Raw genomic sequence first — 23,045 nt, forward strand, 5'->3', positions numbered from 1 at the left:
GGCAAGACCAGGGATTTTGAGGCCTACCCTCCAAAAGATTCCCGACCACACAGTAACGACAGCAGCGGACGGGCGTTTCAGAAATTTCTCCAGATGTTCCTTTGTGCTTTCACGTCCATTCTCCATCAAATCAGAATTATCCACGGCCCCTATTTAACAGATTCAATATCATTTTTCACCGGAGGGCTACACACGCACAGCGCCATCTTCTCCTCCCGCTTTTAAGACAAGGTTGGATAGATTTTTGCATAGTAGGGGAATTTAAGGTTATGGGGAAAAGGCAGGTAGGTGGAGATGAGTCCATGGCCAGATCAGCCATGATCTTATTGAATGGCGGAGCGCGTTCGATGGGCCAGATGACCGACTCCTGCTCCTATTTCTTATGTTCTCATTGCTCTGGGCCTCTGCTCACTGGAATTCAGAAGAACGAGGAGTGACCTAATTGAGGAAAGGCCTCGATAGAGTGGATGTGGAGAAGTTGTTTGCTATGGTGGGGAGTCTAGGACCAGAGGACACAGCCTTAGATTTGCGGTCTGTCCTTTTCGAATGGAGGTGAGGAGGAATTTCTTTCACCAGAGCATGGTGAATCTGTGGAATTCATTGCCAATAGCAGCTGTGGAGGCCAAATCATTGGGGTTATTTAAGGCAGAGGTTGAAAGATTCTTGATTGGTTGGGCATGAAGGGATACAGGGAGAAGGCAGGAGATTGAGGCTGAGTGGAAAAATGGATCAGTCACAATGAAATGGCGGAGAAGACTTGATGAGCCAAATAGCCTAATTCTGCTCCTATATCTTATGGTGCTATTGATGTATTTGCAGCTGAAGGACAGGTATTTGAATGTCAAACGATGTCGGAGGTATGATGAGGTGGGAATGTGAAGCTACAGCAGACCAACAGCCGCAGGACGATATTCCAGCTCCTGAGGTCGGTGGCCGCCTGCATCATCATCATCATCATCATCAGGTACCGTGCCCAGTTTGAGCTCTGACTGCCATGGTCCACACACTCCTGTTTCAGGTCAAGTGGATCAATTCATTGTATTCATTTCCAGTTCTCTGGCTGCTGTCTCCATCATCAGAACACTCACAATGTGCTGGAGGAACTCAGCAGGTCAGTCAGCATCAGTTGAAAAGATTAGTCGACGTTTCGGGCCGAAACCCTTCGTCAGGACTGAAGGAAGAACTTTGGGGAGGGTTTGAAGAATGCTGGTAGTTGAAAAAAACAGTAATTTGAAAGACAAAGGGGTGGGGGAGAGGAAGCAGGGAGATGATTGGCAGGAGAACAATAGTAGAAGGAGGCAGAACTATGAGGGAGGTGATGTGAAATAGGGATAGAGGAAGGGAGGGGGAGGGAATTACCGGAAGTTGGAGAATTCTATGTTCATATCAAGGGGCTGGAGACTACCTAGACGGTATATGAGGTGTTGCTCCTCCAACCGGAGTTTAGCCTCATCATGGCAGTAGAGGAGGCCATGTATGGACATATCTGAATGGGAATGGGAAGCAGAGTTGAAGTGGGTGGCTACCGGGAGATCCTGTCTGTTGTGGCGGACTGAGTGGAGGTGCTCGACGAAGCGGTCCCCCAATCTGCGTCGGGTTTCACCGATGTAGAGGAGGCCGCACCGGGGGCACCGGATGCAATAGATGACCCCAACAGATTCGCAAGTGAAGTGTTACCTCACCTGGAAGGACTGTTTGGGGCCCTGAATGGTGGCAAGAGAGGAGGTGTAGGGACAGGTATAGTACTTACACTTACAGGGATAAGTGCCGGGTGGGAGATTCGTGGGGGTGGATGTGCGGATAAGTGAGTCGCGGGGGGATCGATCCCTGCGGAAAGCGGAGAGGGGTGGAGCGGGAAAGATGTGCTTAGTGGTTAGTCTCCATCATCATTTGACTTTGTCTTCCTCCTGCTTTCTTCCCTTCAGTCTTTTCCATAATTACCGTGCATTCTAACTCCTCTTTCCTAATCACATGTCCAATAAAGTTACGTTGCCTTTCCGTGATCTCATACATTATTTCTCTTTCTGTGTTTGCTCTGTTCATGACATCCTCGTTAGATATTCGTTTCGTCCATGATATTCTTTGCATCCTCCTCAAAAACCACATCTCTGCTGCTACAATTCGTTTTCTCATGTTACTAGATATTGTCCAACATTCTGAGCCATATAACATAACTGGATAAACGTAACATTTCAGTATTCTGAGACGGATTGTCATGCCTAGTTTAGTATTGGTCAGTATACTCTTCATTATCGTAAAGGTGTCTTTTGCCATCCCTATTCTTCTTTTGATGTCCCATGTCGCACCTGCCATCTGATGTCACCCAGCTTCCTGAGTTGCAAAAGTTCTGTACTTGTTTTATGTCGTCTGCAGCTGTCCCTTTAAAAGATCTGCCCTCGGTTCTGATTGGTGAAGTAAAGCTACGCCCCGACCGACGCCCCTCTCAGTGATTGGATGTTGGTCACCCGCCCCCCCGATGATAACATTAGTCCCGCCCCTCCTGGCCTGGGTGTCTCGGTTGTCATGTTGTCGCGGAGGGTTGTGGCGGCGGCGGCTCGCCGGCTCTCCGGGATCGGCCGGCCCAGCAGTGCCCTGGTGCAGCTCAATGCGGTGCTGGAGGCCGAGCTAGAGCGCATCCGCGGGGCGGGCACCTGGAAGAACGAGCGGGTCATCACCTCCCGGCAAGGGCCGCACATCAATGTGCAGGGCAGCGAGGGAGGTAGGCCCGACGGCGGGGGTGGAGGGAACGGGACCTACAAGGGGGGAGTGGACATTTGGGGGTGGGCGAGGCTCGGAGAGCGGGGCGTGGGGCTTGCGGGGCTGGGTACCGGGGAGAGGAAGTAAAGGTAAGATATTCTATAGGTCTGGGGCCAGTTGTTTTCAGGCCCCGGGGCTGGAGGCCGGGATTTGGGGTTGCAGAGCCCCGAGGCCAGGACAGAAGGTCTGGGGAGAGTATGTGGATAAGGCTTACAGCGGAGTGTTTTCGGGTGGGTATTATCATAGACAGGAGTATTGCCCCTCCAGGGTCTTGGTTCTGGTTCCATTTGATGGAGCTGAATCATCACCACACAGGGGACCCTGCTGAGTATCTCACAGGCTGAAGATAACTTGCTTCGCATAGCTCCTTTCAGTGTGCTGCGGCTTGATGATCGAGGTTGGGGTGTCTAGGTTCTGGAGTGGAGGTTCTCATTAGCTCCACTCCACAGTGGGAGATACACACACCAAGGAGAGAAGGGTGAAGGCAGGGATTCCCAACATGGAGTCCACAGACCCCTTGCCTAATGGGGCATTGGTCTCTTGATGCAAGAGATTGCAGGTGCTGGATTCTGAAGCAATATATAAAGTTCAGTAGGTCCAGCAGAATCGATGCAGGGAAATGGACAGCTGATATTTCAGCTCAAGACCCTTCACCTAGATTGTGTGGGGGGGGGGGGTCTCAACCATTTTCATGCCATGGACCCCTACCATCAACCGAGGTGTCCATGGACCCCAGATTGGGATCCCCTGGTCTAGACTGGTTCAAGTTTACAGGAAGGCATCAGTAACTTAAATAACCACAGTGATGTGCAGAAGAACATCTCTGAATGCACGACGTGTTGAACTTTGAAATGGATGGTCTATAGCAGCAAAAGACCATGAGCATACACTCAGTGGAATTTAATAAAGTGGTGTATACAGCATATGGTCCTTCTCTTCCCCGATCTGAGAGATGAAATTGTGAATCAGTAACCAAAATTCCTTTCCACCAAGTTTCAGAGGTCAGCAAGAAATCTGTCCGCCTCCAAGGCCTTGTGTTTTTTTCAGTTGTTTATAGCCTTTCCAGTTTTCCCTTGGTTGGTAGACGGCCAGCAAGATTGTACTGGATAGTTTGATGGGGTTTGCTGTCAATTTTGGAGTGTCGATAGACCTGAATGTTCTAGACTTGGTGACAATCAAGTTTATCATCAAACTCAACCTGACCTTTCATTGTAATGGTAGAACAGGGCTTAGGTTAGTAATCCTGGTGTCAACCTCACCAGAGTTGGTGCTGTTGAACTAACTGCTGAGAGTTTTATCTAAAATGCCTCACTGACCTGTTCCTTCTCCGGATCATTCGGGAGGCTGAAGGGGTGATCGGACATATAGAGAGGTAGCTACACCGAAGGTGCAGGACACAGGAAACTGGGTGACAGTCAGAAAGGGGAAAGGGGTTAAGGAGCCAGTGCAGAGTACTCCTGTGGCCATCCCGCTCAACAACAGGTATATCACTTCGGATTCTGTCGGGGGGATGACCCAGTGGGAAGGTCACGGTAGTCAGGTCTCTGGCACTGGGTCTGCCTCTGTGATGCAGAAGGGAAGGAGGAGGAGAGGCACGCTGTGGTGGCAGGGGAAGTTGGGGGGACAGACGAACAGGAGGCTTGTGGGCAAGAACGAGATTCTAGGATGACATGTTGCCTCCAGGGCCTGGGATAGCTGGGATCGAGTCATCAACATTCTTAAGTGGGAGAGTGAACAGCCAGAAGTCATGGTCCATTAGGTAGGTACCAATGACATGGGTAAGACAAGTGACGAGTTTCTGCATAGGGAGTTCAGGGGGTCAGGTGCTAAGTTAAAGGGCAGGACCTCCAGGGTTGTAATCTCAGGATTGCTACCCATGCTATGTGCCAGTGAGGCCAGAACTATGAAGATTATACAGTTTAATACGTGGCTACGGAGTTGGTGTTGGGGGGGGGGGTGCATAAGATTTTTGGATCATTGGGCTGTCTTCCAGGGAAGGTGGGACCTATACAGAAGGGACAGTTTGCACCTGAAATGGAGGGAGACTAATATCCTAGTGACACACACAAAATGCTGGTGGAACGCAGCAGGCCCAGCAGCATCTATAGGAAGAAGTACAGTCGACATTTCGGGCTGAGACCCTTCGTCAAGACTAACTGAAAGACGAGATAGTAAGAGATTTGGAAGTTGGAGGGGGGGGGAGATCCGAAATGATAGGAGAAGCCAGGAGGGGGAGGGATGAAGCTAGGAGCTGGAAAGTTGATTGGCTAAAGGGATACAAGGCTGGAGAAGGGTGAGGATCATGGGACAGGAGGCCTAGGGAGAAAGAAAACAAAAATTGAACTGTTTGGCATAATGACCATCGTTATGTTTGGAGGAAAAAGGGTGAGGCTTGCAAGCCGAAGAACACCATCCCAACTGTGAAGCGTGGGGGTGGCAGCATCATGTTGTGGGGGTGCTTTGCTGCAGGAGGGACTGGTGCACTTCACAAAATAGATGGCATCACGAGGAAGGAAAATTATGTGGATATATTGAAGCAACATCTCAAGACATCAGCCAAGAAGTTAAAGCTCGGTCGCAAATGGGTCTTCCAAATGGACAATGACCCCAAACATACCTCAAAAGTTGTGGCAAAATTGCTTAAGGACAACAAAGTCAAGGTATTGGAATGGCCATCACAAAGCCCTGACCTCAATCCGATAGAAAATTTGTGGGCAGAACTGAAAAAGCGTGTGCGAGCAAGGAGGCCTACAAACCTGACTCAGTTACACCAGTTCTGTCTGGAGGAATGGAACAAAATTCCAGCAACTTACTGTGAGAAGCTTGTGGAAGGCTGCCCAAAATGTTTGACCCACGTTAAACAATTTAAAGGCAATGCTACCAAATACTAACAAAGTGTATGTAAACTTTGACCCACTGGGAAAGTGATGAAAGAAATAAAAGCTGAAATAAGTCATTCTCTCTACTATTATTCTGATATTTCACATTCTTAAAATAAAGTAATGATCCTAAGTGACCTAAAACAGGGAATATTTCCTAGGATTAAATGTCAGGAATTGTGAAAAACTGAGTTTAAATGTATTTGTCTAAGGTGTATGTAAACTTCTGACTTCAACTGTGTGTTCTGCGGAGAGACTTCCTATAGAAAGATATGGTCTTCCAGTAGACTTGTTATTGAAAAATATAGTCTGCTGATAGTCTTGTTACTACTGTGTCACTTTTAAATCCATTCTCAACTTCATTTTTGCTGGCTGGCGAACCGGATCAGGAGGCCTGTCCTTTCCACTTCCCTAATCCAGCTGAGGAACTTTACTACAATGTGCTTTGCGTCTGTGCCAGATCAACTGTTCAAGGTTTCATTGGCACATTTGAATCCCTTGAGGCCAAGGCTGCTGAAGACACGGCCTAAGAGTGAAGGAAATTATAGTTTCCAAGTGAGGTGCTCTCCTCTTGACGCTTGTGGTGAATTGCAGGGCTCCTGTTGGGTTGCATAACGGGCTGCAGGAGGTTAGAGCCAGGGAGTAGTGAGGTATTGGAGGGTGTTGCTAAATGGGGCACTTGGTGGCTGGTATGGTGCAGGTCAAGGGAGGGTTTGGATGGAGGCTGGAAGGCTGACATGGAGCACATTAGAATACAGGCTGTCCCAGGGCTACCAACAGCCAACTTACGGACATTTCTACTGAAGAAGGTGCCCCCTTAATGTTATTAAGTATAAAAGTTTTAATATGCATTTGTTCCTACAAACAGCAGGTGTAGTTTTTTCTATGTCTGCTTTTAGTATTTTCTTTCTTATCAGCCCTGCGTGTTTTTGATGTCACTCGTTACAGTACTGTTAATGTATAGTTACCATATTGAGTGATTTTTGTGTTTACTGAGTTACAGACAAACTGATGGACGTCTGTAAATACGGGACCTGTTCGTTCCCGGGGGATGGGCTGTAGTGGAATTTGGGGGTAAGCTGGTGAGAGTCAGAAGCAGAGAATCTGATCAGGAACTAGTCATAGTCATACTTTATTGATCCCGGGGGAAATTGGTTTTCGTTACAGTTGCACCATAAATAATAAATAGTAATAAACCATAAATAGTTAAATAGTAAAAAGTAAATTATGCCAGGAAATGAGTCCAGGACCAGCCTATTGGCTCAGGGTGTCTGACCCTCCAAGGGAGGAGTTGTAAAGTTTGATGGCCACAGGCAGGAATGACTTCCTATGACGCTCTGTGCTGCATCTCGGTGGAATGAGTCTCTGGCTGAATGTACTCCTGTGCCCAACCAGTACATTATGTAGTGGATGGGAGACATTGTCCAAGATGGCATGCAACTTAGACAGCATCCTCTTTTCAGACACCACCGTCAGAGAGTCCAGTTCCATCCCCACAACATCACTGGCCTTATGAATAAGTTAGTTGATTCAGTTGGTGTCTGCTACCCTCAGCCTGCTGCCCCAGGACACAACAGCAAACATGATCGCACTGGCCACCACAGACTTGTAGAACATGCTCAGCATCGTCCGGCAGATGTTAAAGGACTTCAGTCTCCTCAGGAAATAGAGACGGCTCTGACCCTATATCTCCCTAAATAGAGATATAGGGAGCTAGAATTTGTTGAATGTGTGATATGTGATATGACTACAACTGTATATTGGAATATGAAGTAAATTTTTCATGCCTGCCTCCCTGTCCTCCTCTAGTCCACCTGTCAGTAGGAATGTTTCACACGTTTCTGTTCATTGAAGTGCCCAGCATCTTTTACTGTCTATGTTCCAGTGTTTCATTCCTCCATCTTTCCAATCCCTTATTTAAATGTCTCCCTTTGCACCTCCATTCTGAATCTCCACTTGTTGTTTCCTGGGAAGCAATTTTCACAATTTGACTCCGTTTAAGCAGCATATCTAGATTACATGAATACTGCTTCTCCTCGTGCCCAGTTTTCACTGGTCCTGTTCCTCCACAGTGCCCTTTCCAAATTGCCATTTGTTTATGGACCCATTTGTTATCAGAATTAGAATCGGGTTTATTGCCACTGGCATATGTCGTGATGTTGTTATGTGGCTGCAGTACATTGCAATAAATAATACTGTAAATTACAGTAGGAATGTGTGTGTATGTAATATATACGTACAGACTAACAAAGGAACCTCAACTATGCTTTCATTTTACTCTAGTAACCATTCTGGACTGGTTAAGAAACCTGGTTAACGGGTACTGACTGGACAGGTTTGTATAGTTCATTTGGGACTATACTTCTGCAGGAACAACACAACTATAGAAGCAAGTTAACTGCTAAAAAATTAAAAAGTTTATAAATAGGTGGTTTTGCAAACATGTAAACAAGTGTAAAGGAACTTAAAACTACAAGGGAAAAAAACCACAATAAAGCAACTGTCTGGATTCTAATCCAACAATCGGGTGTATTTAGCTTTCCAAAAGGCATTTGGCAAAGTGACGCATATGAGGCCGGTGCCCAGGTTATGAGCCCGAGGTATGGGAGGGTGTGTGTTGGTGTGGTTTCAAAACTGTCTGTCTTGTAGAAAACAGAATTGGAATTAGCGGGTCTGCCATTAGCAGTCTGAGGAGGCTTGGTATGTCACTGAAAAATCTTGCAAACGTCTACAGATGTATGGTAGAGCATTCTGACTGATTGAAACACCAGCTAGCATGGGGGGCTCCAGTGCACAGGATCAGAAGAGGCTGCAGAGGGCTGTCAACTCCATCACGGGTACTAAACCTCCCCACCATCGAGGACATCTTCAAAAGGGTCAAAGGTTAAAGTACCTTTATTATTATGTCACCATGTACAACCCTGAGGCTTATTATCTTTCGGGAATACTCAATAAATCTATAGAGAAGTAACAAGTATAGAATGAATGAAAGACTACATCAGCTTGGTTGTTCAACCACTGTGCAAAAGACAACAAGCTATGCAAATACAAAAATAAAGAAATAATAATTAAATAATCACTGAATATCGATAATGTGAGATGAAGAATCTTTGAAGTGAGTCTATTTGTTTGGGATTTATGAGACTGGAATAATACCAGAAGAGATGAAAAAATCAGTATTTATCACTCTTCCTAAGAAACCTGGAGCAGTAGAATGTGAATCACATAGGACCATAAGTTTAATGAGTCATATCACCAAGATACTTCTAAGAATTTTGATGACAAGAGCTAAAAGTAAGATACAAGCTGAAATAGGCAAGGAGCAATGTGGTTTTGTGAAAGACAAAGGTACAAGAAACGCAATATTGATGTTAAGGATACTATCAGAACGAGCTATTCAAGTGCAAAAAGATTGTTTTATCGACTACACCAAAACATTTGATAAGGTGAAAAACAATAAGTTATTTGAAATACTACAGAAAACTCTTGATCTAGATTCGAAAGACCTCCGCCTAATTAGAAATCTTTACTGGAAACAAACTGCCGCTGTAAGAATAGATGGAGAAGTGAGTCAGTTTATGAAAATCAAGAGAGGTGTTAGACAAGGGTGTGTTTTCTCCCCGATTTGTTTAATGTGTACAGTGAAACAATATAAAAAATAAGAGACATCTTGGGAATCAAAGCTGGCGGTGAAAATATCAATAATTTCAGATATGCAGATGACACTGTGTTAATTGCAAGTACGGAGGAAGAACAACAAAACTTAATTGATATAGTTGTTGAAGAAAGTGCAAAAATGGGTCTATCTATCAATTGCAAAAGGACAGAATATACGGTGATATCCAAAAAGAAGGAAAATCCTATCTGCAGGCTGAGAATAAATGGGGAAGACATAAAACAAGTACAGAAATTCTGCTACTTAGGAAGCTGGGTGACATCAAATGGCAAGTGTGACATGGACCTTAAAAGAAGAATAGGGATGGCAAAAGACACCTTTATGAGAATGAACAGTATATTGACCAACATTAAACTAGGCATGACAACCCATCTCAGAATACTGAAATGTTACGTTTATCCAGTTATGTTATATGGCTCAGAATGTTGGACAATATCTAGTAACATGAGAAAACGAATTGTAGCAGCAGAGATGTGGTTTTTGAGGAGGATGCAAAGAATATCATGGACGAAACGAATATCTAACGAGGATGTCATGAACAGAGCAAACACAGAAAGAGAAATAATGTATGAGATCACGGAAAGGCAACGTAACTTTATTGGATATGTGATTAGGAAAGAGGAGTTAGAATGCACGGTAACTATCGGAAAGATTGAAGGGAAGAAAGCAAGAGGAAGACAAAGACAAATGATGATGGAGACAGCAGCCAGAGAACTGGAAATGAATGCCAATGAATTGATCCACTTGACCCGAAACAGGAGTGTGTGGGCCACGGCAGTCAAAGCTCAAACTGGGCATGGCACCTGATGATGATGATGATTTGTTTGGGAACATTTCAATGATGAGGCAAGTGAAATTATCCCCTTTGGTTCAAGAGCCTAATGGTTGAGGGATAGTAACTGTTCTGAAGCTGGTGGTGTGAGTCCTGAGGCTCCTGTACCACCTTCCTGATGGCAGCAGCGAGAAGAGGGCTTTACCTGTGATGGACTGGGCCGTATCCACTACTTTTTGTAGGATTTTCCATTCAAGGGTGTTGGTATTTCCATACCATGCTGTGATGTGGCCAGTCAATATACTCTCCACCTCACATTTATAGAAGTTGTTCAAAGTTTTAGATGTCATGCTGAATCTGCACAAACTCCTAAGGAAGTAGAGGTACGGCAATACTGTCTTTGTAATTGCACTTGCGAGCGAGGCCCAGGACTGGTTCTCTAAAATAATAACACCGAGGAATTTAAAGTTGCTGACCCTCTCCTCCTCTGACCTTATGGCGAGGTGGCCCATGGAACCCTGGTTTCTACTTCCTGAAGTCAACAATCAGCTCCTTGATCTTGCTGATGTTGAGTAAAAGGTTGTTGTTAAGGCACCACTCAGCCAGATTTTCAGTCTCATGCTGATTCATCACCATCAATTGATGTCTCAAAAAAGGGGTATCCATCACTGAGGACATTCAGCAACCAGGACATGCCCCTCTTCTCATTACTGCCATTAAGGATGAGGAACAGGAGCTTGAAGACCCACACAATCAATGTTTTAGGAGCAGCTTCTCTTCTGGCATCACTATTCGTCTTTCACATTAATTAATTTATTTTTATTGTAACTTACAGTAATATTGCCTCACATTGTACTGCTTCCACAAAAGAACAATTTTCATGACATACGTCAGTGATAACAAACCTGATTCTGATTCTTTTCAGGCTGAAGGGATGTAACTAAGAGTATCCCAGGGACCAGTTCTTGGCCTCAGTTGTTCAGTGTTTGCGTAAGAGGAGGAAGGAAGTGTTAAGATTTCCAAGTTTGTCAATGAAATGGAAATGTGTGACAGGACATGTGATGAGGACATCATGAGACAGTAGCAGGGTATAGATAGATAGAGTGATCAGGTGAAAACCTGGCAAATAGTGCTGAATGTTGGAAGGTGCACGAACGACCCTACACTTCAGTAAGAGGAATCAAAAGGCAGATCATTATCCTATTTGTACACTTTCTCCATTGAGTAAAGTTCAAAGGGGTCGAGGTGTTCTGGTGCATGAGTCGCAAAATATTAACAGGCAAGTCCAACAGTAGCTAAGAAGGGAACTGGCCTGTATGGATAGGGGTTGGATTTCAAGGATGGTGATGTTTTGTTAGTTGTACAGGGCATTGGTGTGACCACATTTGGACAATTTTCATCCCCTTCCCTACAAAAAGATACAGTAGCGTTGGAGGTAGTCGCAAGAAAAATTCATCAAGCTAATTCCTGGGATGAGTAGGTTGCCAAATCAAAAGAAGTTAGACAGTCTGGGTCCTTGTTCCTATAAGTTTTGAAGAATGAGGGGTGATCTTATTCAAACATCCCAGATCCTAAGAGGGCTTCACACATCAAAATTGCTGGTGAACTCAGCAGGCCAGGCAGCATCTTTGATGTGTGTTGCTTGAATTTCCAGCATCTGCAGAATTCCTCATGTTTGTGTCCTAAGAGGGCTTGACAGATTAGGTGTTGAGAAGTTCTCACTTACGGGGAAATTCATGAACTGGAAGGCATTACTGCAGAATGAGAATCTGGAAATTTAAAACTGAGAGGTGCAGGAATGTCTTCTCTTGAGAGGGTAGTGAATTTCTGGAATTCTCTGCCCGAGGGTGGTGAAGGTCAGATTATTCGATATATTTAAAAGGGAGATGGATAAATATTGGCAAGATAATGGAACGGAAGCTTACAGAGAACTGGCACGGAAAAAGAGTTGAGGCCAGCATAGGTCAGCCATGATCATGTTGAAAGGTGGGTGAGGCTCGAGGGGCTCCCACTCTTGTTTGCTTGTTCTTGTATTCCTGCCTAGGTTGAGGGGTTGTCAGGGAGTAGTACTTATAGAGGGCTAGCAGTCATTGAGGGCAGTGCTTGTTGAATAGTCAGTGGCTGGGGAGGGGGGGGGTATAGCAAGGGGCAGCAGTTGTTGGTGCATATATAAATGGCTAATTATTTGTAGCTGTGATTGGTGGGAGATGAAGAAGTCCCAGTCAGAGGGCTTGTAGTGTTATCAGCAAAGCTCTGGCATTTGGGAAGGTCACAGAGGGCAAACCCTGTTGGTTCCTTGAACTGAAACATGCTCAGATGGGGGATTGTGGTGATAGAACCTCCAGGGAATGATCAGACAGTGTACTATTGTGTGCCCACTGTTAATCACCGATTCCAATTGCTCTCCTTCCATAGCGATTCTGAATTTCTGTGCGAACAACTACCTGGGCCTTTCCAGCCACCCTGCAGTGATACAGGCAGGAATCGAAGCCCTGGATCAGTACGGAGCCGGTCTAAGTTCTGTCCGATTCATTTGTGGCACTCAGGTTAGTCCAAGAGAGCATTTAGCATTAAAGTGACGTTATTGGACTTAACTCCACAGTCCCAATGTCATGATCAACCCAGTGCAAGCCTTCTAATCCACCAGTATTGAGCTGAGTGATCCGAAGTTCTTAATCTGGCCCTTGGACAATAAGCTAGTTGTTGGAAATCAACAGATCAGCGTCACCCTGCAAGTATCATGTCACACCAACCTTTCAGCTTTGATGTGTGTGTGCGCCCTCTTCTCTCACCCATCTAGGACACATCTCCCTTTTTCCTTCTCTTATTTCCCTTCTCCCGTCATCTCTCCTTTTCTTCCAATCTTGAACACTTCCCAGATTCCCCCTTTCCCTTCCTATCCATCCCAGATATTCATCTCCTTCCATCCCCATCACCTCTTCCCACCCTTTACCTATTCCTTTCCTTCCCTCCAACTTTACCATTCCAAATTCTCCTCTATCCTCCCTCTTTGTCCCACTTTCAGCATGGATGCCCATTCCCCCCATTGACCCATGAGGCCTTGCATCTCCCACAAAGCAGGAATCTGGGGAATGTTTTCACCAGAGGAAGAATGAAGGTGGAGAGAGAACTAACCATTCTCCCTCTTTCTCTGTATTTTTATCCCTAGAACTTGCATAAGAACCTCGAGGCCAAGATTGCTAAGTTTCACAAGCGGGAAGATGCCATTCTCTATGCTAGCTGTTTTGATGCCAATGCTGGGATTTTTGAGGTGGGATATATACCATCTAAATACGCTATTTTATGTTGAAACCTTTTGTAGTGATATAACCTGCTGAAGAGTGAGCTTTCTGCTTTTCTGAGGTCCATTTGGAGAAATTTGTGATCGCAAGCTGAGACAAATTATTAATCTAAGTCAACTGCTGGGGTGAATTTTTAGATTTAGATTATGAAGACATGCAGTCCTCTTTTATCGTCATTTATTAATGCATGCATTAAGAAATGATAGAATATTTCCTCCGGTGTGATATCACAAAACACAAGACAGACCAAGACTGAAAAAAACTAACAAATCCACATAATTATAACATATAGTTACAACAGTGCAACAATACCATAACTTGATGAAGAAGTCCATGAGCACAGTAAAAGTTCAAAGTCTCTCAAATGTCCCACATCTCACGCAGACGGGAGAAGGAAGAAAATCTCTCCTTGCCATACCCAACCACGGTCTGACTCTAAGTCATCCGAAAACTTTGAGCTCTGATCAGCTTTCCGGCATTGAGTATTGAGCGCCATCTCTGTCCGAACAATTCGACCTCCATCTCGGTCGCCAACAGCAGGCAAAGCCGGGGATTTTGAGGCCTTCCCTCCGAAAGATTCCCAACCGCACAGTAACGACAGCAGCGAACGAGCGTTTCAGAAATTTTTCCAGATGTTCCTCTGTGCTTTCACGTCCATTCTCCGTCAAATCAGAATTGTCCATGGCCCCTATTTAACGGATACGATATCATTTTTCACCGGAGGGCTGCGCACGCGCGGTGTGCTGCTTCCCTCTCCTCCCGCTGTTTTTATTTTCAGTTGTGCAGGTTGGACACACTTTATCCTAGAATATGGCAATCAGTTGAGTTTGCATGCATCTGAAGCGCAATAGCAGCTGAGCAGACAAACTGAGACACTGAAAACTAACTTAATTTAAGAGAGTTCTCACCTCTTTTGTCTCCTTCCCGGTTCTGGCAAAGGGTCTGCAACCTGAAACGTCATCTCTGTTTCTCTTCCCACTGACGTGGCTGACCTGCTGAGTATTTCAAGCATTTTCTGTTTTAGTTTTAAAACTAACTTGTTTTTGTCTCTATCACAATCCTCACAAAGGATTCCGTCCTAAAACATTAATTGCTTCTCCCTCCTTAGATGCTGCGTGATCTGAGTGTTTCCAGGCGTTTCTGGGTTTGAGACTGAGAAGCTGCCTATACATGGCCTTGTGCAGGACAGTGCTTAGTTAACTCATTATCCCTACTTGAAGCCCCATGCTACTTCATCTTGTGCAGATATTTGATTAGAACATAGAACATAAAATAGTTCAATATAGACCCTTTGGCCCTTGTATTGTGCTGACCTTTTAACTTTAAGATCAATCTAATCCTTCCCTTCCACATAGCCCAATTTTCTTTCATTCATGTGCCTATCTAAGAGTCTCTTAAATGTCCCTATTATTATTATTATTATCATATTGTTATTAAAATACAGCATGTAATAGTCCCTTCTAGCCCTTCAAGCCACACTGCCCAACGACTACTGATTTAACCCTAGTCTAATCACGGGACAATTTACAATGGCAATTAACCTACCAATCAGTATGTCATTGGACTGTGGGAGGAAACCCACACAGTCATGGGGATAACATACAATCTCCTTGCAGGCAACGGTGGGAATTGTACCCGGTTCGCTGGAATTGTAAAGCATTGTGCTAACCACTATGCTACCATGTGCCCATAAAACTTACTGTAAGATCAATCTAATCCTTCCCTCCCACGTAGCCCTCCATTTTTTTTTTTCATTCGTGTGCCTATCTAAAAATCTCTTAAATGTCCCGTGTGTCTGCATCTACCACCACCTCGGCAGCGCGTCCCACTGATTGTTCTGTCCCTGACGGCCTCTCTGAACCTGTGTGGTTCTCACCAGTGCCAAAGTGAGCCATTTCTTGTGGCAAGTAGGCAGGTAACTAGTTAATATTTTTAAGCTAGCTGGTGTACAGAATAACAATGCAGGCTGGTAGAAGATGAGAACAGTTTCTGTTAAGTGACAAATTTCTATGATCGTTCATCTGAAAGAGCAGGAGCAGATTCAACAAGTACCTACAAATGGGAATTGGATTTGTATTGCTGGGAGTAAAAGTGATCCCAGTGTTATTAAGAACTGCTATTGCTTTTCCAGTCTATTGTTCATTTACATTCTAATCCTGTTCTAGGTGAAATTGCAGTATTTTGAAAAATGAGGTGGTTGGACTTGTTCAAACATACATTAACCTCACCCTGGGATTGTAACCTTTTACTTTTATTGGCTTTAAGCATATAAATTCATTGGTTACAGGCTTATAAAAAGCATCACCCATCAAGTCCTGTGGGATCTCCTTCCTTGAGAAATATGTCCTTTGATAGCTGGAACTGTACGTGTGAGCAGTCAGAATCTTGGCCGCTACATTGTGGGCGGGGGGGGGGGGTTGTTGCAGCTGACTATTGGGCAGAAGAGAGAGAGAGAGAGAGAGAGAGAGAGAAATGGGGAGATGGGATGTGGTTGAAAACAATGTTGAAGTAAGCCTAACACAAGCTCCCCTTCTGTCCTCTTGCCTCCTGCAGGCCATGTTGACTCCTGACGATGCGATTCTCTCTGACGAGCTGAACCATGCCTCGATCATCGACGGGGTCAGGCTGTGCAAGGCCAACAAGTACCGTTACAAACACCTGAACCTCGGCGACCTGGAGGCCAAGCTGAAGGAAGCTCAGGTACACTCAGCTGAGGTCTGCTTGTACTGGGTGGCACAGCGGGTAGTGCAGCTGTCCGACAGCTCTGGCGCCCAGGTTTTATTCTGACTATAAGTGCTCTCTGCATGGAGTTGTGTGACTACGCATTACCCCCGGGTGCTCTAGTTTGGACAGGCATCATGGTTGGCACAGAGCCTATGGGCTGAAGGACCTATTCCTGCACTGTACTGTCACATGTCTGTGGAACAAATGGTGACAAATGAACCACTTAGTTTCGATGTATCACGTTCATGTTTACAAATAGTTGAAGGTGCTGATACAGGTGGAATGTGTACAGGAATGTTTTAGATTTATTCACGGTGTGGCGTACAGATACAAGGTAGCTGTGCTCCAAGTTTAGACATTATTAGGCACTTTAAGGATGATGCCAAGGCTGTAGAAAAGAAAAGATAAAACGTTAGCTCTATTTGTCACATGTACATTGATACAGACAGTGAAATGCATCGTTTGTGTCAAGTCAGATCGGTGAGGATTGTGTTGGGCAGCCCACAGTGTCAACAATTTCTTGCAAGCCTTTACAAGGAAAAAGCATTACAATAAAATTTCGCAAATAAGCTATACATAAACAACAAAATTTGACAAAGGCCGTTGGCACACTAAGATGAACGGTGCGAATAAAAATAACACTGAGAACGTGCGCTGTAGAGAGTCCTGGAAAGTGAGCCTTTTGGTTGTTGAACCAGTCAGAATGCTCTCTGCTGCACATTTACCAATAGCCCCATCGCTGTACCACAGTGCTTTTCCCGTGGCTGTTACCCAGCTGCAAGATGTGGCTCCAACGTGCTGTACAATATTCATGATGGTTGTGGGTCCCAGACTGCGAGGTCCCTACAGATGTGACTGCTGTCTGGGGAAGTTAACTTGAGTGCACTAGTGAGGACAATACCAGAGAGCTGATGCTGCAGGAGACCACCCAGTAGAGGATGGGAGCCCACTGGTTTTCCTCCTAACCTGACGGCAGTATGAGCATCAATTCTAGAAGTTCAGGAAGGCCCCAGAACAGTGTAGAATAATTTCTAGCCCTATGTATGTTGCTGGGACTTGAGGACCCAAGTTACAGGGAAAGTTAAATAGGTTAGGACTTCATTCGCTGGTAGTGTGGCGCGTGGCCAAGCAGTTAAGGCGTCGGTCTAGTGATCTGAAGGTCGCTAGTTCGCGCCTCAGCTGAGGTAGCCTGTTGTGTCCTTGAGCAAGACACTTAACCCCACATTGCTCTGCGATGACACGGTGCCGAGCTGTATTGACCCTAGTGCCCTTCCCTTGGACAACATCGGTGGCGTGGAGAGGGGAGACTTGCAGCATGGGCAACTGCCGGTCTTCCATACAACCTTGCCCAGGCCTGCGCCCTGGAAACCTTCCAAGGCGCAAATCCATGGTCTCGCGAGACTAACGGATGTCTATCATTCACTGGAGTGTAGGAGAGTAAGGGAAGATTTGACAGAGGTGTACAAAATTATGAGGGGTATAGATAGAGTATATTAAGTAGGCTTTTTCCACTGTGGTTGGGTGAGACTAGAACTGGATGTCATGGGTGAAGGATGAAGGGTGAAATGTTTAAGGGGACATGAGGGAGAGCTTCTTCAATCAGAGGGTGGTGAGACGTGGAATAAGCTGTCAGCAGGAATGGGAGCTTGATGGCCAACATGAATTCAGTGGGCAAGGGGCCCATTTTCCTTCTATGACTCTACTAACATTTTAAACCGTGTTCCACTCTGTCTTGGAGCTCCACGTTACTCTGTAAGGAAACCAAGGTTGTTGGTTCTATCTCATTGCAACCCTTGCCCAGAGCTCCTGACCTGATCAGTCTTCCCTGCCCTTTCATCATTTCCTCTGTGAATAGTTTTGTTCCTCATAGTCTTAACAATGACATTGAAACTGAAAAGGGTGCGGAAAGATTAATCAGTAAAAGCACACCTGAAGCATCTTGTATTTCAGGAAACTGGGGAGTGGGGTCTGGAGTAAATAAAGGAATCACGAGATGAAGGCTTTAAGTTAGCACTTGGAGGAGGTTTAGATTCAGAGGAAGTTTCTACTTGTAGGAGCAGCCATTATCAGTGTCTGTAAAGTATAAATCCAGCTGAAAGTTCAGGAGAAACTTCTTTAACCAAAGAATTGTGAAGGAGTGGAATAGGTTTCCATTTACATGGTGTCTTGTAGGATCTAAGTTGCTTATCCAGGTACACATTAAATATAAAGAGTTTCTGCCTCCTTTGCCCTTCCAGAACCCTACTTCAGGTGAAAATTTTCCTCCACTTCACTCTAATCTTCTGCCTATTAAGTTCAGTCAATTAAAGCAAGCAAAATGCTGTCAAGTTGCTACCAGAAGGACTGAATAATGTACCCATTTACAGGGGAGCTGAGTGTAGTCGCAGGAGAGGTGCATATGGTGCGATGTGGAGGGGTAGGCAGCTGTGTGTGGATCAGGTGTGCTTGGCCCAGTTGAGTTGAATGATCTGTTTCCATACTGTAAACTCTCTTCCAGAAATACCGGATCCGACTGATAGTTACGGATGGGGTTTTCTCAATGGATGGCGATGTGGCTCCACTTAAAGAAATTTGTGACCTGTCAGAGAAATACAACGCCCTGGTCTTCATTGACGAATGTCATGCCACTGGGTTCTTGGGACCCAATGGACGGTATGGAGCCCTGCCTTGTGGCAAGCCATTTGCTGATGTGTCTGGGGAGGAGCGGATTAGGTGTTTGGTGTGCCTAACATAATTAACTTAAGCTGGTGTACTGTACCAGCCTGAATGTGGCCATTGGCTGAATAATGGTAATGTCTTTGTTGGTAGAGGATACTGGCTGGTGCCTTTATTACTGATACATATGACTTGAGTGGGGTTGTGGAAAACTTCAGGGGTGTTATACTGAAGTCGCCATGGGAACAGGCCAGCAAGCAGTACCCTAACCTGACTGTCCAAGGACTCCTTAATCTTCTCCCTCACACAGAAAACTTGCTACACTGAAGAAAACCATTGGCATTATCAGGTCTGGACTTAATCACCAAAGATAATAGAATCATAGAGCTATACAGAATGGAAACTCTTCCATGCTGACCAAGATGACTATCTAAACTAGTGCCATTTGCCTGAATGTGGAACATATCTCTTAAGGCCCTTCCTATCCATGTATCTCTTGATGTGCCTTTTAAAGCATTATCATTGTAGCCACCTCTATCATCACCTCTGACAGCTCATTCCATATACCAGCCACTCCCTGTGTGGAAAACTTCCCCTTGAGTCCCCTCTAAGTCTGTCCCCTCTCAGCTTAAATCTGCCCTCCAGTTTTGGATTCCTTCCCTCCCTGAGAAAAGTCTGTGATCATTCACCTTATCTATCCTGATGTCTTTGTAAACCTCCTCAAAGTAAGTGTGTTCTGTTTCCATCTCTGTAGCGTACGTCGCATTCACCTTCTCACCACTGCTCCCGTTTCACAACGTCAATCAGGCATTCAGATGCTTCCCGTAAACTAAGAGCAGTGTAACTGAGTGAAATTTTGTTCTGTTTTCTGTGACAGGGGCACTGATGAGCTGCTGGGAGTGATGGATCGTGTTCACATCGTCAACTCCACTCTTGGGAAGGCGCTGGGTGGAGCAGCAGGTGAGTGCCTGGGCCAGGGACACAACTGAAAAGCAGAGGCATTGTGTTATAAATTAATTTCAGACCATGGTGAGATCATACGGAATACTGCACGTATCCAGCCTCTAATTATATCAAGGAGCTGGAAAAGATGCAGGAAGGGTTCATCAGCATTCTGCCATTTCTAAGTCTAAACCTATTGAAACTAATCACTAGGCTTGGCTGAATTCTCCAAGACAGAATTTGACAAAGGGGTAGGGAAAGTAAATAATTACTCACCAGTCCAATAGTGGCTTCTCAATACTCACAGTGGTACAGACTTTCTTTATCACAGGGAGTGGTAAAGGATTATTTAAGGAGATTACCAGATATGGATGCCAGGGAGGGAGGAATAGAAGGCTATTCTGTTGGTTTGAGCTAAAGGGAGGGCAGGGCATGAAGTCAGTGATGTAAAGTTGGGTGGGTGGGGACAGATGGTGCAACATCAGCATTGACCAGCTGTACTCAGCGGCCTCTCTCTAAGCTCCAAATCCTCCATAAATGGTGCCCCACCCATCTGCTTCCCGATTCGATACGACGGTGTCTTATCTTTTTTTCGCAGCCCCAAGAGATTCTGCAGATGCTAAAAATATCAAGCAACACGCACAATGTGCTGGAGGAACTCTGCAGGTCAGACAGCATCTATGGAGGGGAATAAACGGTCAACGTTTTGGACCGGACTGCCGTAGATTCCCCACCATAGTTGCTGCCCGACCTGCTGAGTTTTGTGTGTGTTGCAGCACCGCTCTATTAACCCCAAATCCCACACTTTTCTTAAAATGCAACTATCAGTCGATTTCTGGAATATACTGAGCTTCTGGGGTGCTACCGCTGATTACTACTCACCAGGAAAAGAAATTACTCACTTCAGTTCTGAGTGACTGACCCCATGTTATGAGCACCCAGCCAGGTGAAGTATCATCATGCACCCGTGGAATGTTGTAGTCTTAAATGTGATCTGCTTAATCTTTCCTCATGGGACAAGACTCCATCCCAGAATTCCTTCTTTGTACTCCTCTATCACAAGTGTATTCTCTCTGAAGAAAGACCAGACCTATACAAGTTATTCAATCCATGGTCTCACCGGAGTCCATTGTAACTGGAGCACGATTTTGTTCCTCATACAAAATCCTTTAGCAGTAAGGGTAATATACAGTTCAACTTCCTAGTCCTCTGTTCTATCTGCAAGTTAACTTTCAGTGTGCATGTGAGGACACCTAGTCCCTCTGACTGAAACCAGTTTCAATCTCTCACCATTTAAAAATATCCTACTTTTCTATTTTTTTCTTCCTGGAAGTGGATAACCTCACACTTTCAGAACTGCTGTGTCCAGGTGGGCATCTGTTAGCTTTTGTGCGAGGGGTGGGGGTTTGTGAGTTTTGTCCCTTTTTCTTTTTTGTACAGCGGTGGGGGGTTTAATGGTTGAGGACTTCTTTTCTTTCAAGGACTTCCATGGTTTTTCTGTATTTTGTGGCTATCTGGAGAAGACTAATCTCAGAGTTGTATTCTGCGTACATACAAGGAGTGATTGATAAGTTTGTGGCCTAGGGTAGAAGGAGTCAATTTTAGAAAACCTAGCATATTTATTTTTCAACATAGTCCCCTTCTACATGTACACACTTAGTCCAGCGGTCATGGAGCATATGGATCTTTTTGTAGAAGTCGGCGTCTTGGACCTCCGGAAGTGGTCCACAGTAGGGGTAATTGATAAGTTTGTAGCCTAAGGTAGAAGGAGATCAGTTATTAACTTCAAACTTTCTGCATTATCACTCAAAGAGTTGAACTGCACGTGCAGGTAACAAGAGCACCTTGGACCTCCAGGTGGTCCACAGCAGAGGTGATTGATAAGTTCGTGGCCTTGGGTAGAAGGCGATGAGTTATACAGCTTTTGTTACGTGCACGTGCAGTTCAACTCTGAGTGAAGACGCAAAGTTTGAAGTTAATAACTCATTTCCTTCTACCTTAGGCCACGAACGTATCAATCACTCCTGCTGTGGACCACTTCTACAAAGAAGGGATCCGTATGCTCCATGACCACTGGACTAAGTGTGTAAATGTAGGAAAAATAAATGTGCTAAGTTTTCTAAAATTGACTGCTTCTACCTTAGGCTACGAACTTATCAATCACCCTTCCTACTTTGATAACAAAGTGAACCTTTGAACGTACTAGACCATAGAACGGTACAGCATAGTACAGGCCCTGTAGCCCACAATATTGTTCAGACTCTAACCTACTCCATGATCAATCTAACTGTCTAACACAGTCCTCCATTTTACTTTCATTTCTCCCCCATTCATTTTCCTTTCCATTTCTATTCTATCTGCCACAGTCCTTGCCCATTCAACCTGGTCAATCTGGGTGATGTCATGGGGAGTGGTAAATTTGTCCTCTGTGAGCCTGTCACTTCTACCTTTGAGTGTCACCTAGTTGCCATGCCACTGTAGTTAGTGTGTACACAGAACATCCCGGGTCCCACGAGTGCTGTTGGCCAGTGGAATTAGATTCAGTGCCTGTCACAGATCCAGTGGCCAGCAATGGCTCTTTTCCTCCCCCTCCCGTGCAGTGTTCATAAGCAGAGCGGGTTCCCAACTCTGCTGTGCTGGGAGAGGTAAATTCTGCTGGATAACTGGGGTGAAAATCTTGTCGGTTCAGAACATGGACTCCTGCACCTGCCCTAAGTGATTCCCGTGCACTCTGTTACTGAATGGCAGCTGGAACATCGTTACCAACTGATTCTGGCTGGTGAGCATCCACACCTTGTCTTCCCCCTCGCTGGGACAGTCCCACCAGGCCGAGGAGCAGCAGACGGTAGAGTCTACATGGTCCCGCTACCACAGGGAACTGTGAGGAGCCTCTTGGTGCTGGTGTGAATGACTGGGTTCTTTTGGGCTCACTCAAGCTTGTGCTAGGGATTGCAGTCAAGGGACATAGATTTAAAATGATGAACAAAGTAACTTTGCTTGGCAGGATCTCCCAGTGGCCGCACATTTTAATTCCATGTCCCATTCCCATTCTGTCATGTCTATCCACGGCCTCCTCTACTGTAAAGATGAAGCCACACTCAGGTTGGAGGAACAACGCCTTATATTCCGTCTGGGTAGCCTCCAACCTGATGGCATGAATATTGACTTCTCTAACTTCCGCTAATGCCCCACCTCCCCTCATACCCCATCTGTTATTTATTTATATATACACACATTCTTTCTCTCTCTCTCTCTCTCTCTCCTTTTTTCTGTCCCTCTCACTATACCCCTTGCCTATCCTCTGGGTTCCCCCCCCCCTTCCTTCTCCCTGGGCCTCC

General features: G+C 45.3%; 1 protein-coding gene and 1 long non-coding RNA gene across 2 annotated transcripts in view; one reads left to right on the plus strand and one right to left on the minus strand.

Annotated features, from left to right (window-relative positions):
• Positions 1-2,498: 2,498 nt before the first annotated feature.
• gcat (glycine C-acetyltransferase) overlaps positions 2,499-23,045 on the plus strand; it is a 28,857-nt gene continuing 8,310 nt past the window's right edge. Inside the window, exons 1-6 of the mRNA XM_063062690.1 lie at positions 2,499-2,719; positions 12,500-12,630; positions 13,254-13,355; positions 15,940-16,086; positions 18,608-18,762; positions 19,643-19,725. Coding sequence (XP_062918760.1) covers positions 2,524-2,719; positions 12,500-12,630; positions 13,254-13,355; positions 15,940-16,086; positions 18,608-18,762; positions 19,643-19,725 — 814 coding nt within the window. The 5' untranslated portion in view covers positions 2,499-2,523. The remainder of the gene's footprint in view (positions 2,720-12,499; positions 12,631-13,253; positions 13,356-15,939; positions 16,087-18,607; positions 18,763-19,642; positions 19,726-23,045) is intronic.
• LOC134354021 (uncharacterized) lies at positions 13,555-20,114 on the minus strand. Its single transcript, XR_010019712.1, has 4 exons — positions 19,984-20,114; positions 19,455-19,750; positions 14,295-14,381; positions 13,555-14,189 (listed from the first exon to the last, which is right to left on the minus strand). It is a non-coding gene; the product is annotated as an uncharacterized LOC134354021 (long non-coding RNA).

The sequence above is a fragment of the Mobula hypostoma genome, chromosome 11 (genome assembly GCF_963921235.1).
Source record: "Mobula hypostoma chromosome 11, sMobHyp1.1, whole genome shotgun sequence".
Taxonomy (NCBI): domain Eukaryota; kingdom Metazoa; phylum Chordata; class Chondrichthyes; order Myliobatiformes; family Myliobatidae; genus Mobula; species Mobula hypostoma.